The sequence below is a fragment of the Heliconius melpomene genome, chromosome 6, assembly GCF_056956725.1.
Source record: "Heliconius melpomene rosina isolate 202511_hmr_F chromosome 6, ASM5695672v1, whole genome shotgun sequence".
Taxonomy (NCBI): Eukaryota; Metazoa; Arthropoda; class Insecta; order Lepidoptera; family Nymphalidae; genus Heliconius; species Heliconius melpomene.
Genome location: NC_140394.1, coordinates 7,388,639 through 7,405,749, shown reverse-complemented (window position 1 = coordinate 7,405,749; position 17,111 = coordinate 7,388,639). Strand labels below are relative to the sequence as shown.

General features: G+C 30.5%; 2 protein-coding genes across 2 annotated transcripts; one reads left to right on the top strand and one right to left on the bottom strand.

Moving 5' to 3' along the window:
- The first annotated feature begins 2,612 nt into the window (after positions 1-2,612).
- Positions 2,613-14,436, top strand: LOC146538294 (uncharacterized). Its single transcript, XM_085186348.1, has 7 exons — positions 2,613-2,772; positions 4,819-4,880; positions 10,115-10,271; positions 11,062-11,198; positions 11,841-11,991; positions 13,200-13,266; positions 13,889-14,436. The coding sequence occupies exons 2-7, from the start codon at positions 4,835-4,837 to the stop codon at positions 13,892-13,894; spliced, it is 564 nt and encodes a 187-aa protein (XP_085042474.1). The 5' UTR covers positions 2,613-2,772; positions 4,819-4,834; the 3' UTR covers positions 13,895-14,436.
- LOC146538293 (CDGSH iron-sulfur domain-containing protein 2 homolog) lies at positions 14,425-16,200 on the bottom strand. Its single transcript, XM_085186349.1, has 3 exons — positions 15,908-16,200; positions 15,263-15,471; positions 14,425-14,864 (listed from the first exon to the last, which is right to left on the bottom strand). The coding sequence occupies exons 1-3, from the start codon at positions 16,002-16,004 to the stop codon at positions 14,772-14,774; spliced, it is 399 nt and encodes a 132-aa protein (XP_085042475.1). The 5' UTR covers positions 16,005-16,200; the 3' UTR covers positions 14,425-14,771.
- Positions 16,201-17,111: the final 911 nt, after the last annotated feature.

The window sequence follows — 17,111 nt, the reverse complement described above, 5'->3', positions numbered from 1 at the left end:
ATAAATTGACATTGACAAATGACAATAAATTGATAATGACATATCTTGGTCGCTGGTGCCATTTTTGTTTTCCATCCATCCAATCCATCCAGTAAACTGTCACTGAACCAACAAGGGAACAATAACAAATGCTATTAACTTAAATTATTTTATAATTTCAGGGCTAGAACTTAAAATATATATTAATGTCTTTTTAACTATCACTATGATGTACGTCTGTCCGGCTGTCAAAGCTATGCCAACCACGTACCTATTTTAGTGTATTTTTTTATAATATTTCTTTCATGATTTTTAATGCTTCTATTTCCTTTGCAGCTTAACTATTCTAAACACTACTATTGTTTAATTACCTCTAGTTAGAATGTTTTTTTCTTTTTTATTCATATTTGTTATTAACACAAGAACGGTATTAATAAAATGTATTTGTCTTAGCATACACCACAAAAAGAGTCTTTCATTTTATATATTGTACTGTACAATATATAAACTGTACTGCAATTTGTACATGTATGCCTGTAATTGTATAACTATAATTATTCGAGAAAATACTGCAAAAACAAATAGAGTAGGTCCTTTAGAAGTTCTATATTTAAATTATTTTAGTTTGTCCTAAATTATAGAAATAAAATATAAATTCGATTCATTATTATTCCTAGACAAATCAAAAAATATATACAGATTTTTTTAAAAGAAATTACTAGGTATTTATATAGTACCTAACATTAAGTACAGATACAGTTATACATAGATGTCCAAAGGAAAAAAAAATAAGTATCAATCAGAGCAACAACAACAAATGAAACACTTGCATATCTCCATACAAATAAAACATGGTATCCAAAATAAAAATCCTAGGAGAAACATAAATAAATACTTAATATTTTTACATTGCGCCCGAGTGCTTAAATACGTTGGATACATCTTCGGCCATCGCTCATAGATCCATAGCTGTGGAGTTTTACGTAGTGTCCTCAAATAGCAATCGCCTGCTGGCTCCCACCGTCTTCGTTTATGTTGATTTCTAAGTTGTGACTGACATAGAGTGCAAGTAAAACACCGAGTAGGCGGATTATATGAGCTTAACAATATTTGCTTAAACATGCTACTAAAGTCACTATTTTCTTTTACAGTTTTTCTAATACGTCTATCCATTTTGGTATATTTTTCTAAGAGATCATAAATAGTATCTATAAATTCTGCTTGTTTTTTAGACTTCTTTTTCTTTTTACTTTTTTTATCTAATTGTTTACGTGACATCATATCCATTTTAATATCATCTATATAATAATACTCGTAATTATTATTCACAATATGGAATAGTTACAAAATCTAACTATGATTGAGATTTCACATACATTAATAGGTAACTATTACTATTCATATATAGTTATATTCGTTCCTTCTTCTTTGTATATTTCATCCTTTTATATTAAACTAATTTCTATATTTGTTTCTTCATTTAATTTGTACAGACATAATGTTTTAATTGATCATTTATAAGGAAATGAGGAATTTGGAGTCATTCTAAATTATTTTTATATATATTTTCTATTTATTATAATTGATTGTTTCACATATTGACACTTACAATTTTGACTTTATTGCTTTGAAATAAAAAGGTTAAAAATAATATGTTTTTTTATTCCATAACTTTACCTTAGTCTTTTTGGATGTAATCTTAGCGAATTAAATAAATGTTTAAAGCTAAATTAAAAGATTTTTTAGCTCCGCGCTGTATACCGTACACCAACGAAAAATGCAACATTTACTTTAAGTAGGGTTGCGTGATTGACGACGGATCTTATAACAGGAGAAAATTCCCAAGATAAAAACTCGAATTTAAATCGAATTCACGACTACCTAAACTAATTATTGTTAACACTATCTCCTATCTCCTTACCCTTTCGACGTCGACGCGTCTCCGCGTAATTTATGAATAAAAAAAACAAAATGTTCAATAGATAAATGTTTACATTCCTCTGCACCTTATTGAATCATGGACAGGGACATTTTATTTAAATTAAAAAATCTGAATATCTATAATTAGAATGTTTTCGGAGAATGCTGATGGTATAGTATTTCATATATTAGGAAAATGTTTTATGGCGCAATAAGCAAACAAGTCACTACTAGAAACTTAGGTAAACAAATTACTCGTACCGACTCAATGTGTACAACTATGTATTTTGTAGCACAGCAGATGTTGACAATTATTCTATTATACATATAATTAAATTATATATAGTTACTATTTTTCCGTTATCTCGTAGATGTAGAGAAAATATAGAGCTACCAGTGTATTACTATCAATGTTGGTGCAGAGTTAACTTTATCTTATATTTATAATATGATAACATTTCTTTATCCTCTACATAATTCATATCTGTACAATATAACATAATAAACTAAGTTGGTATCAACACAAAATCTATCACTCATTCACTGATATGTAAACATCTACCTACTGTATACAAACCGATGACTCAAATGTTTAAGGAAATATAGTATCTTAGAAAATAGCTAGATTAACTACTAATTGATGTATGAGAATACCATGTCCATTATCCAATAGCAAGCATTTTTCGTGAACTTCCTGCATCAGGGAGGTCAGCGGCACTGCCCCAGCGGTTGCGCCGGTCAGATCGCGAGCAGAATGCCCCAGAAGAGCGACGCACGCGCACGCACCGCGTCCAAACCGGATCGTATAAGTGACAAAGCCAGTGGAAATTCAATTAATTTACCAAGTGTTCTTTGAAATTGGATACTGATCAGGTATTTTTTGATTTTATTTCTTTAGAAACTAATCCTTACTCCTTGTTTCACATAAAACAGTTTTATAGCAAAAAAATAAAAAACCTCCCCACAGTATAAAGATACTTCATGAAAAGTCATGAGACCTTACTAACGAACTTGTTTAAACGTCCGTAGTTTTTGGCCTTGCTAATATTTTTAAGGCATTTATTAATTACTATAGATACCTACTATGGTGAAGTGATACTTAGAATGATATAGGGAGAATCATATTTTATATAAGACCTACGCCTTCAGAATATAACATGCCTTGCATTTTTAGATTTGGGTACATAAGTAAAATAATTACAAACACGGCAATAAAAAAAATAATGAGGACAGCTACCTTAAAAGTGTGGGCATTTTCAGAACAATAAAGTAAATAATAGAATACCTGCCTATAATACCTACCTTAAAAAATATATACTGTTATCTGAAAAATATACGCTAAAACAATTTTGTTTCGACAAATTTTAGAGAATCTTTTACGATTCTAAAATAAGTTAGTAAAAGGTAGATAAATCTTATTTATTTTTTTGTACAATATATAATATTTCTATATATAGGTATCTATATTTATTCTAGAAATAAAATTCTGCTAGTATCGTGAAATCGATATTTTACATTTGTTCAAAGATGAGGCACAGGTACCTATTCTGAATGTACGCAGACCTACGTGTTCAGAAACCGCACAGAATATCAGAAACCACAAAACGCTTTGCGATCTATCATTAGCATCAGTTTCATTTGATAAACAAATAGGTATAAATGTACCTAAGACAGCGAAATGTTTAACATTATATTGATACGTTTTAAATATTAATATTTAGAGTAATACTTATATAGAGTAGTAGAAAATATATATTTTTTTCAAATTTCAAGTTTCAAATTAAGAAATTACTGAAAAAATCATATTAAATACACAATACACAAGTGCCGTTTTATTAAAAGAAATTGATTATTATCAAAGAAAAAAAGTATGTAGAGTCGTTGTAGGTACTTTAAAGTAGCCAATGTAAATAAACATAAAACTAAACTTAATATTCAATTAATATTATATTTATTAAACGGCTGTTACCAAGATTTATGTTATACTTTTTTTACTTTCTATAATTTAAATTATAACAAAAACTGAAAAAAACTTCTAGGGTTATTTATGTATATTAATATTTCTAATCACAATCAGAACTCTCATAAACATAAGAGAAAGTCAGAATAAAACAAAGTGTGTAGTTAGGTCTCGTGACCGACGAGTGAAAGAGAAGAGAATTAAATAAGAAGACTTTTAAGTAATAAATAATATTGGATTCTCTATAAGCAGACCTACACGGTCTGGAGAAGAAAGTAACAGATTCCTCTCCTTATCAGAAAGTAACTGATTCGTAAGCTTAAAGCATGTTATTTTTATATTAAGCCTAATAGATAGATACTATGAATTCCGAACTAAGGATAATTTATATCCTTACAATTAATTAATATATACATGCGAGTATAAGTAGGGGAAAGGTTTACGAGATGTTCCCTTTAAGGGAGAATGCTTGTAGTTTACACGATATAGAAACTATTATGGATTTGAAAGCGCTTAATTGTAGCAAGTTTATTTAACCACCTGTTGGCATACCTGAAAGATTTGGTTTATAGGTCTAACGCTAAAATATTTTACGTTTTTAAAACTCTACTGTAAGATCATTTGGACTCAGGAGTGTTCAAGATGATCTCTAATGTATGTAGGAGAAAATCCGATACATTCAAGTGCGAGTCGATCGCGTCCCTCAATGGTTCGGTTAAAAAATTAAATAAGAGAGAAATCACTCCGCCATTTTGCCCTTGTTAGATGAACCTCTGTTATTGTTACTCTGATCATCTCGTATATCTTTCCCTAATAATCCCAAATATATTTACTTTATCAAAAGTAAATAGTTAAGCATACATCCTCGTTTCCCATAATATTACTAACTATATTGTTGTATTTGAATAATATGATTAAATTATGTATATGATTCGTAAATAGATTGTGTTTGGTTTCAGACACCCTTTGTGACTCATGGCGCAATACCAGTTTTTGTGTTTGTTCGTCGTGGCTGCCTTAGGTAAGATTTTCATAAGCCTTACATTGTTGCCCTCATTATTGACGATGTTTTAACGATCACTGCCATTAAAATTTTAACTTATATATGTAAGGTTTGCTGCCATTGTTATATACATAGAGATAGTGGGCAGCTCTCCTATATATTTTGCTTTTACATTCATCTATCATATGAATACGTTACACTAATTATTACTTTCTATAACAATTTTTTTAACTTTTTGACCGTACCTACACTCCATTTAATAGTAGACCCCATATAGGTATAGTCTGGCAAATATGTTATTGATAATGGGAAGCACGCGCGGCAAATTGCGCAGAAAGCGTATTTTGATGTCTGCACATAGACACCCCGCTCACGCCGGGCCGATTCCCCGTAAGGGCTCGCGGGGAATCGTTGCGGGGTGTGACCGGGCTACGGTACAGTCGAGTGCAACGCTATCAGTTCATTACTATGAAATATGAATATAATATCATATGATAGCATCATATATACGGAATGGCGTAGTAGAGCATATTTATCCAGTAATATTATAAAAATTAGTAAAAAACACCAAAGCAACATGCAAAATGAAGATATGGTAAATTGAAAAATTAAATAAAAAACTGAATTAAATTATTATAATGAGGCCACATACAAATCTTCTCAATCCAAATTCAATAAAAAAAGTAAAATTTAAAAAGTAAATTTAATATATAAAACATGCAAACAAATACAAGATTTTGGCGTTAGGCAACATGTAAAATCAACTTATGGATAAGTAAAAAATTTTTTAAATAATGGAAATAGAGGTCTTAACAAATAAATTATGTTAATAAATTATATCTCCAAATTAAATCAAAATTTTATTACCGTTTTATTTAAAACGTTAATTAATGCATGCAAGAAAGTAAAAAATAAAAATTGATAAATAATAAAGCAAATAATCAAAGCAGTAATTACAATTAATTATATTCTTGTTTGAACAATATAGTGTAAGCTCGATTGTACCTTTAAAGATGTGTGGGTGCGAATTTCCTGTAAGGACATAGCGCTCACACTGACGCAAATGGCAAACTATGGCAAAGGGATACCGCACTCTCATTTTTTGTACCTCAAAATTTATTGAAATAATTTACCCAATATTATTTTCTTTTATATAATCTTTAAGAAGTTTAAATATTGCCAGATATTTCTTTATTCATATTGCATAGTTTATAAGCTTGTATTATGCACACTGAATGTTTATGTTGTACATAAGTGTGTATATAGTATATACACATATACGTAAATATCATGTGCCATTAGTTATATAAGCAGAAGCTTAGAATTGATTAATTATTTATTGACTCAAAAATGTTATTATACTTTTCGGGCTAGTCTTGATTTTATTCTCGACAACAATGTATGGAACAGCTGATTATTTTGCGATATTTAGATATCCTCATAAAATTTTCGTTTTGTATAATTTACTACAACATAAACATGATCAGATATTTTAATTATCGTATAGGTAAATGTAATTTGCTAAGCGTGAAGTAAAACAACATAACAGGGTAACACTGATCGAACGTTCTCTGCGCATACGTATACTGCGCAATTTACCGCGCGTGCTTCCCATTATCAATAACATATTTGCCAGACTATAGGTACCTACATATTGTTATCATTGAAATTTCAATCTTAAAAGGTAAGTGCTAATAATTGTGCTTTTGTTTATTTTACTTATAAAATGTGTTAAAATTTGAATATTCCTAATATGATATTCTTATTCTTATAAGACACAATATAAAATGAATTAAAATAACTTCATGTATCTTTATATAATATATCTAGGTAGTAGGTACTATATTGGTACAATAAAATAATATAAGTATTTTAATATGTAATGTAGATTATATCACAAAGTACCAGTCTATGAAATTTTACTAACAAAATCCAGCTAAAAACAAGCCAAACAGTAGTTTGACTCAGATTTAAATAAGGCAGTCGTTTTATTATGGCTTTTACAAGAGAGATATTCACAGCCTCACTCAATAAAGCAATAATAGGATGTCATATATACTTACATAAATAAAAAATCGATTAAATAGGTTGACGTCAATTCAAATTCATCACGTAATTATCTTACCACAATGGCATTATTTTTCTTTGAAGTGAGACATCGCGGTATTATACAATGTGAGAAGAAGTATGAATGAAAATTATTTATTCCGAGCACTCATTGATTTTCCTTTAAATATTCATAAGTTAGCACGTATGTAGGTAGGTATGTACCTGTATATATAAGTACTATATAGTTATATCACAGTGTACTCACCAAAGCAATTTTCCGACACAACCGCTATCGTTATTCACAGCGGGTCGTCGCTACAATCTAATTGCAATTTAATGATACTTACAATAAATAAATTCTTAGAATCAGGTGAGATCGTGGGCGTGACTCAGAGCTGCCTCCGCAATTCGCGACTGAAACTAAAATAATTGGAAATCTGTAGGTTCTAAAATTCTGATGATTCAGCATTAATGTGTCAGGTTTTTTTGGGATAAATCCTAAAATCGTGATTCATATGGTATTTTTATATGTCCATGAATGAACGAGATGTTGTGTTACCACCTTACATTTACCTTAGTTTGACCTTTGCGAGAGTAGAATGAGTATTATTTTACCTTAGGATACGTGCACGTGACCAAGCGTTCCAGAGACTAGCTTACAAAGGTATTAACTACAAACGTGGATTATTTTATGAATTTAATATTCTTATAGTTTGCCTTTATTTTTATAATATTTTAAAATTAAAAAGAATTTTTAATCAATTTTAAACTTTTTTTTTTATTTAACATACATATAACAAAATTTTACGAAGCGAGTGATAGTTTTAATTTGCATACAGTGGTATGCAAATTAAAACTATCTTTTAGCTTTGCATCATGCCAATTGCTAACGCTACCAAGGCTTTACTGTCCTTAATGAATTCTCACATACATATAGGTATGCATGTACGTGACCGAAAACTCTACAAGTTAACATCTTTAGTTACTTAGACATGCACGATCTCTCTAAAATAAAAACGTGATATTATAACTTTATAATCCATAAAGAATGTAATATCGACTAATTTAGATAAATCAATGGTGTTTTAATCGTGTTCTAAATCAATATATCTTCAATTCAAAATAAATGTTCACACGATAAAATGTGTAAATAATCAACCATTATTGTCTGCAATGTAATACTAAATACCTTTCTCCTTTGAACGTGAGAGCTCTCATACAAATAGCGTTAAGTAAGGCCAGACCAACTTTAAATGGAAAAAAAAATGCTGGCTTGACAAGAAATCTTAGCCACTTTCGATGCCAACATAATATATAAACATATACTTATACGTATAGCTGTACTGCATGGTATCGCCGTCCAACTGGTTTGAATTCGCTAGTAAGCGCAAACTTGAATATTTGTTGCTTCTTGCGAAGTAGATATAAAAAAAGATTTGTAATAAATACATTAATTTCTTTTTGTGTTATTGATATTGATAATATCTATACAGGTTTTGTTTCATTTATGTATTAAATATATAAGAAACCACATTTATGCAATAATACTGCATACGACTATAACTATTTACAAATATATGTAGATATATCTATATGTAGGGTATATGCAAATTGCAGGTACTTCTTCAGGTATATGCAGGCAGTAGGTAGGTTACCTATTCATTTTCTCGGTTAAAATTCTTTGTAGAAGATATAACACTACCTGACTATTTGAGCAATTTGAGATAAGTGAGCACTTAACCAATTCACAAGCAGATAAGAGGAATTTTTTAGATGTTTTAAACATTTCAAGGCACTTTAATATATTAATGAAGCAAACCAGTTGCATGTAGGTATTTACAGCAACGGGCTCATTGCTTTTAAACGTTCATCGTACCATTAAAGGACATAAAAAAGAAATACGATATCGTGATCATTATCGTGTCTTACGTAAATCTAAGATTCATTTACAATCTGTCTCAAATATACATACGTTCTCTTTAGTACTTAATTTAAGTAAAATATGAGAAAAATATATATTTTTTAATTTAGGTTCTCACATCCTAAAATACAAAACTCAATGCAGCCAAACTGCAATGGTGTTTCTTCCGGCAGCTGTATGGCACAAAGGGAATGGACTAAGAGGGCTAATGATTGACCGTTGAAACAAAGCCTTTAAAATTATTCATACAGTAATTTAAATATCTGGTGTACATACACTATATAAGACAAGTACATAGTTCAATATAAATGCAAGTTATAAATTTAGTAAATGTTTAGTTAATAGATATACATCCCAATAAAATTGTGTGATAATAAAAATACTTAGGATTTCCTTGACTTGACTTATATTCCTATGTCCCCGAATCGGGGCAGAGGGCATCTACAGAGTTTCGCCATTTTGCACGATCTTGAGCTTCTCGTTTAATTTCGTTCCGTGTCTTGCCAATCTTTTTCGCCTCGTCTAAAACTGAACGTCGCCCGGTTTGCTTGGGACGACCACGTTTGCGCTTTCCTTGAGGGTTCCAAGCCATTGCCTGCTTCGAGATATGGCCGGGACCTTAATTTAATAGGATTTCCTAATTATTTTATAATTACAATGAGCGCGAAAATTATATTATAAACTAAAGTTTAAGAAACTAAATAAGTAATTCTTATTTTTTTTTATGTTAAAAAATACGATATTCCAAATTGAAATTCTCTCCGGCTAACTAACGACAGTGGGAATCAGGAATAAGATAGTAACCTCAGATACTCACCAGTCCAATTAACACTAATCCCACACTATACAATATATAGGTATGAGCACGACACGAATGACGTGCTGCTAAACATCGTTCATAAATAAAAGATCTGTCGATTTGTCTTGTTGCTTTCACTTTGAAATTATGAGGTTACCGTATCTTAAAGCTTTCAATGCGATAGTGAGTCACGCCTTCAAATCTTCCGTGTAAGACGTAAATTAACATTTTCAAATGCAAGGTTTAAGTAAGAAAACCGGGCTGGAAACGCCGTTACGCATACTAAACGTGCTTAGGACGACTGGCCCACTAATTAGTGTCGGATTAGTAATATTATTTAAGGTTTTCAACATGTTACCATTATGTTCGATATTTAAGTAGATTTAATAATACCTATACTACATTTTTTCATGTAAAATTTAATTAAAGAAGTTTCAGCTTCCACAGTCTACAATATAAAATTATATTTTTCTCTTTATTTAGGTACTGGGCCATGTTGTAGCCAACACTCGATACAAGACGCAGATGTAACTCCTCCTAATCTGTTAAAGGAAGTAGAAGATAACAGCAGATACAAAACTCTGGAAGCTAATGCTACCCTCTTGAAATTACTGGTGGATGATAAGGATGGTGTTAGCAAGTACGTACCGTACCTGTTTAACTCTTTTGTTACATTATATATTTTTCTTTTTAATATTAGAAAAAAATATATAAGGCCGCCGTTGACTGTAAATGCGATGTTGTGGGTTCGATTCCCACTTCGAGAATTCGACGAAAATTGAGGAACTTCCATTCTCCAGTTTCCCTGGTCTATTAATGGGAACGGAGTTAAAGAACACTAGGTCTTTAGATTGCCTCTGTCTACTCTGCTAAGTAAGATACAGCGTGAACCTATAAAAATATATTATAAAACTTAACTCTTATCTTTTATCACGCTAAACCTGCATTAACGACTACTACGCTACCAAGTCGATTAAATAACTTATACAATAGCGTCTAACACTAACGAAGTTCTCACGACACTTCCAGATAAACGTAATACCCACACTTTAACATAAGATTTCTTGTATCTACGAGACATTCATGAATTTTTAATAAGCATAATAGAACTTTAAAACCGGTAGTCTAACGGAACTACAAAATAAGCTGAAAATTTAAAATCACTAAACATTCGTCACAAAATGAAGAGAGTCTTGTAGAATAGTAGAGTTTAATTAAATAACAAGTCAAAATGAAAAAATATATATACACTAATGGAAAGATTTCATTGTGAATTTATTGACTGATTTATATCTTTTTTTTTGTTTCCATTTTCGTTTGTACGGTTTCACTTAAATCATATTTTTTATCATTCTTTGTAAACTTTCCTACAAAAGCCAACGTAATAGTTATTTGTCTTTAAGTATACTATACCTACAACAATATTTCAGATCCGAAGTGTTTGATATGTTGCATTCCAAAGACGACGTTCGTGAGCATCTTGTGTTGCCCACATTTCCAGAGGACGCCGAGGAAGGCCGCGTTGACGTGCCTGTGATACCTGATTCACAGGCAGAGTTCCTTCAAGGTAAATTATGTGAGATATTCCACTCGAAAAGCAGCTTATTATTATGCTATATGAAGAGTTATGCTAACCACAGTAAAACAAACGCATCAACTGATTAAAATTTATATTAAATTATTTAAATAAATTAAAAACAAAATATTTGAGTTTTTAACAGAGAGCAACAGGCTGTAGGTTCGATTTCCACTCGAGGAGTTTAAATATTTTAAATTTCCATTTAAATATTTTAATTTTTGCTCTGCTGGCATCCAGAATACGGAAAATCGGGAACGGAGTGTCTTAACACTAGGTTCCCTCTGCCTGCTGTAGAAAAAAATACACTGAAAAGGTCACGAAGTTACAGCAAAAAAGAGAGCAAACTTTGTTAAAATTATTTTTTTAAGTTAAGATTATGTTAATATATATTTTTGGATAAATATGGAGATTACTGAAGTTGTCATAGCCCGACAGTACAACTTAAACTTAAACAGTCTGTAAACTTGATAGCTGATGATTTGAATCCCACTCGGAGGAATGATAAAGCGGCGTTAAGTTCCTCCATTCAACACCTAATCAAAAAATTGCAAATTTGAAAGAAAATTTTGTTTAAAAAGAAATATTTAAAAAGTAAGCATACTTAAATATAAAAAATATTTTTTTTAACAGAAGAACCAATGAGTAATGACTTATCACCACAGCAATATTCAGGTGTTCACGTTGAGCCAATTGGACTTGCAGCTGGAATCATGGTGGCTGTCACTATTGGCATTGTCGTTCTGGCCTACACAGCTCTCTTTTTATGGAGACGGATATACATGTATGTAGCACCTAAGTACCTACACATTTCTTTTTGATTATTTAACAATAATCCCTGATATAAAAGTTAAAAGGTAAAGGCGTGGCGAAGGGGCACAAAGTGTGTCTCTAAACGCGACAAGTTGTGCGTTCGATTCCCATTCGAGGAAATGAAATATTAATTATTTTCATTTATTCGCTCTGTTTCGAAGTAAACTTGGAGTTAAAATTCGCCCAAAAAGAAAAGAAAACCTGCGACTGCTATTTCGTTTTGGGTGGTGGTAGTCAAGGTGCTAGTAAGACGACACGTGAATGACTGGAAACGCAGTGGCTATTAGAAAGACTCAAATTCGGGGAAATAAATACTTATATTTAATTTATCTCCTAGCTTTAGAAATCATAGCTTGAAAATTAATTACAACTATAGTTAGTCATGCAGTTCAATTCGGCTTGAGAAAGTTCTTTTTATACACCAAAATGCAATGTCATTGTGAAACCAGCAAAGGCCGAAGCTAGCCATCGACAATCTAGACATTTAGAGCTCGTTTCAGTTTGTACAACTTTCTAGCCACCGAAACGAGAAAGGAATTTTAGGTTTATTTTATAGACACATGCAATCTTCTTTATTTATGACAATATTTAATCGCATATTGCTAAAAAATAAGTAGTTTATTACAAATTACTAATATGTTTATGTTATTATCAAGTAATATTAATATTTGAACATTAAAAATTAATAGGTGCGATCTCTCTATGTATAACAATAATAATTTATTGCTGCATTCGCGTTACTCGTACGATACAATAAGTTGAGCCTACACAAATAAAACATTATAAATCGCCTCGGGGGTCCGTTCTCCTTTCCCATGTATTGACGGGTTTTTTATTAACCGTCGTGTAAAGGAAAGTTTATTTAGTGACTTCTCCATCTCGAAGCCACAAGCACTGTGTGAGGTAACCCGATACGTTGCAACTTGCAACGCGCAGGCAGGCACTAGGGTCTCGGTGCTTAGTGCGTAGGAAGCGGTCAAGTGGGACGGAAACCCATTGTGAAGTGTATAAATGGGAAGTAAACGTGTATTACTTCGTTCCTAATGTACTTTGTTCGATATGCATAAAATAATTTAAGTTTAAAATATATTCCATGTATAATAGTCGTATAATAAATGTCATCTATAATAGTGGGTATGTATTTTAAGTAAGAAACTTATTCTTTTTATTGTGTTACAGAAAGAAAAATGGCCTAAAACACGAGCTTCTACGGAATGAAGAGGTTATAGCCGAAACTAGAATCGAGGTAATTGATTTTTTTAGAGAGAGAGAGAGAGAGAGTTGATTTTTCGAGAGAGTTGATTTTTTTCAGTTTCATGCTGTATTCCGCATGTAGCAGGGTTGGCAAAAGGAGACTAGTGTCAAGACATGTCACTCCCCACTTTCCACAGAATTCTGGAGGCACACGTGTTGAGTGGTGAAACTCAACGCCGCACTTTGTCTCGATACTTATTTCTTCAATTGGGAATCGAACCCACAGCCTGTCGCGTTTACAGTCACACGCTTGTACTCCTGCGCCACGACCTGCCCCACTTAATTTTATTCACATAATAGAATGTTATAATTATATTTGAGACATACGAGAACAATATTTTACATATGTGAATGTTCACAACCAAATCTATTTGCATTAGCTGAAGGTAGATTTAGAGATTTAATTACCTATTATTTTAAAGTTGATAGGGTAATAAAGATTAAATAATTGTAGCCACTTTGCCAAAGTGCTACCAGAGTCACATTTTTAATTTGAAAAACTAAGAAAATAATCTTTTTATATTTTAAATACACTGTTATTTAAAAAATGAAACGTTACTGTAATATGTTAGTAATAATTTCAATATGACAACTTACACATTTTTTATTTGCAGTTATGAAAGAGGTTCCTTCAAAATAACAATGGCCGTAATATATCATGAAAAAATTTGGATCATAAAGACTGAGTTTGGTTAAGTGTCTATTTAAGAGTAATTATATTATGTTTGAGCCACATATCTTGCGACGTGTGTGATAAATGAATAGTATTTAGGCTAAGTACTCAAAAGATCTTCAAAAGTGAGCAATGCACCTGAAGATAAGAAAATGAGATATTTCTGAGATCTAAGATCAAGAAAGTAAATACAATGAAGCATAATATATTCAAACAACTTATTTCAGTCATATGGTTTTGGTGTTCTATAATGTAATTAAGTTTAAATAATTCATTATTTATTTAAACGACAAGCTGTGCCATATAATTACATATAATCACCACAAATTAGTCATCTTTGTGTACTTTTAAAGTATTTATTGGCAGGTGTTTAACATAAGTTATAATTGTAAAAAAAATATGTTATAAAGAGACTGTGATGTTGATGATGATTATGATATGAAGTGAATTAATTTGATTATTGAAATAAAAAAATAATAAAAGCAAAAAGTGCCATGTTTTATTGCCATTATTGATTTAAAACTGGTAACATCAATCTTTAATATTATAAAAAATATCAATTAAAAACAGTAAATTAAGTATCTCTCATCTTACACTTCATGTGAATTAATTGCTATGTAACATAGTATAAACAACTGTATTATGATAAAAGTTTTAAACTATTTACTGTATTGAGTAACAAATGCAATACATAAATATTAAAAAAAATAAAAATGAAATTAGTAATTCACATAACTGAAGATGACGATTTACATTTAAAATGTCTAATGATTTTGATCACAATTTATCACCTGTGTATATATAGATTTAGCAAATGATTTCTTTTACTTGTTTTCCTTATGTCTTACAACTACTGGTCCAGTATTATCTCCTGTGGCCTTGTTATGAGCTCCATGGGCACCATCACAATAGGGCCACTGTAAAAAGATTTATATAGGACTTTAAATTTATATAATTAGCTATGTAGTATTTTACAACCAATAACATATAGATTTGCATAATCCCATAAGTTTAATAAAATTTAAATTTAATTGTTAAAAAGTCACTAACTTAAAATGTATGTCAAACTATATATGTATGTATAGTATGTATAGGAGAAATATTTGTTTTTCATTTAAGATACCTCTTTATCTTATCAAATTAGATTAGATACATAAAAATATTTTAGTCACTACATCAGTATATAAAAACATCTAATAAAAAATATATGTACATGCACCTAAGACACTTAAGCCCCCATTACAAATAGCTAATATACCAGTATCTTTCACTAAAAAATTCACAAAAAATTTCAATAAAATTGTTATTTACTTACATTTTTACTTCTCCAACATCTACAGAGAGATGCCTTTTCTGTAATATCTTCAATATCAATAAAATCAACAACTTTATTTATATCCTTTCTAACACACGGATTGATTTGTCCACTTCCGGCTTGATTTGCTTTTTTTATAGTTTGATAGGAATAATATGATAATCCACCAATGGCAAGAGTTGGAGGTATTAATGCTAGCCAATCACGAACTATATAGAAAAAGAAAAAATCATATTATAATCATTTTTATTAGTACTTGTCCTACTTTACTATTACTAAGAATTAAAACATTGCATGTTATACATTATTCATACTAGCAGGGTAGCTAGGGTTAAGAATTAAACACCATGATTATATGAAAGTATGTCAATGGCCTTGTAAAATGTACTGAGCAATGTTGGAAACAAGTACTTGTCAAATTTTAAAGTATTTTAAATTATTCTATATAACACAAAATGACAATAAAATTTTAGGAAACATAACATAATGATGTATAGAACTAAATATAAAAATATTCTGTTATATACGATTACATTCTAAGTAAATAAGCAAGCATTTTTTTGTAATCATAAAGTTAAGATTAAAATGAAACAGTATTTAAGAAGAACAGTTACTACAAAATCAGTGAAGAGGAAAATTATTTACCTCCAAGGCGAAACCATCCACCGATGGAATCCGGTATAGGCAAACTTGCCAAATAATTAGGGATTGCCACTTTTACAACACTTGATACAATATACATTTTTCCTTAGGTTATCTTGACCTGAGTGCAATGTAAGAATAACAAGTTATAAAGTTACACAACGAGGTAAATTGATCGGATGACGTGACGCACTGGACACCGACGACCGATTCTGATTTCTGATATCTCTTTGATTTGATATCTGACTCTTTTGACAGTCGTCTTTTTAACATCTAATTTTTGACACAAAATTGACAAGAATCATAGACACAGAATACGTTCACCCAAAAGATTACTCAGACAAGATATGTACTTAATAGGAACGGTAGGGTACCGATGCCTTACCTATGTAGTATATGTTTAGTTCCTTAATCTTTAATTGTAGGATACGGGACAGGACAGGACAGGACAGGAAGCCCCACTAATAAGCACAGAACACATTTACTCATAAGACAGTAAATAATAAAGGCACACCAGTAAATTATTAACTTCTATTAAATATATAACAGACAATAAAATAAAATTACCATTCAGTAATATTTGATATGATAAAATGAATTTCGAAACCGTGGCTGAAATGTTTTGAAATCAATAATTACAGTATATTAGTCTACAAAAGTCTAAATAGATTTATGGTAATAAATAAATGTAAAAATAATATCTTATCTTAATAATATTTAAAGAGAGAAATATTAAAAAAAATATATTTAAATAAACAGGTTTTTTAAAAAAAGGATTGATTTAATCGATTCCCTAAGTGCTTAAAACTGAGAGAAACGTAAAATGAATAAATTTTATTCCTTTGTTTAATAAATTATAGAATAGCTTGAATGGACAAGATTATAATAACTAACACATCTATCCTCAATTGAAAGTTAATCTTTCAATGCTAATTCCCATAAATAATAACAACAATAACACAACACAGCTTCACGTTTTATCCCTAGCCGGGTAGTCATAGAGAACGGAGCGCCAAACGCCTCGATTAGTCTGCCAATAAATATAATACAATACAAAGAATTGATTTCATAAAAAATTGTAACGTATCTTTCTTATTATATTATTAAAAATAAAAGAAATAAATCATCTATTATTATTATTTTTATAGAAATATGTTTTTTTTTATTGTAGACTGTATATAGATAAAATTTTCGGTTAGGCTCAATT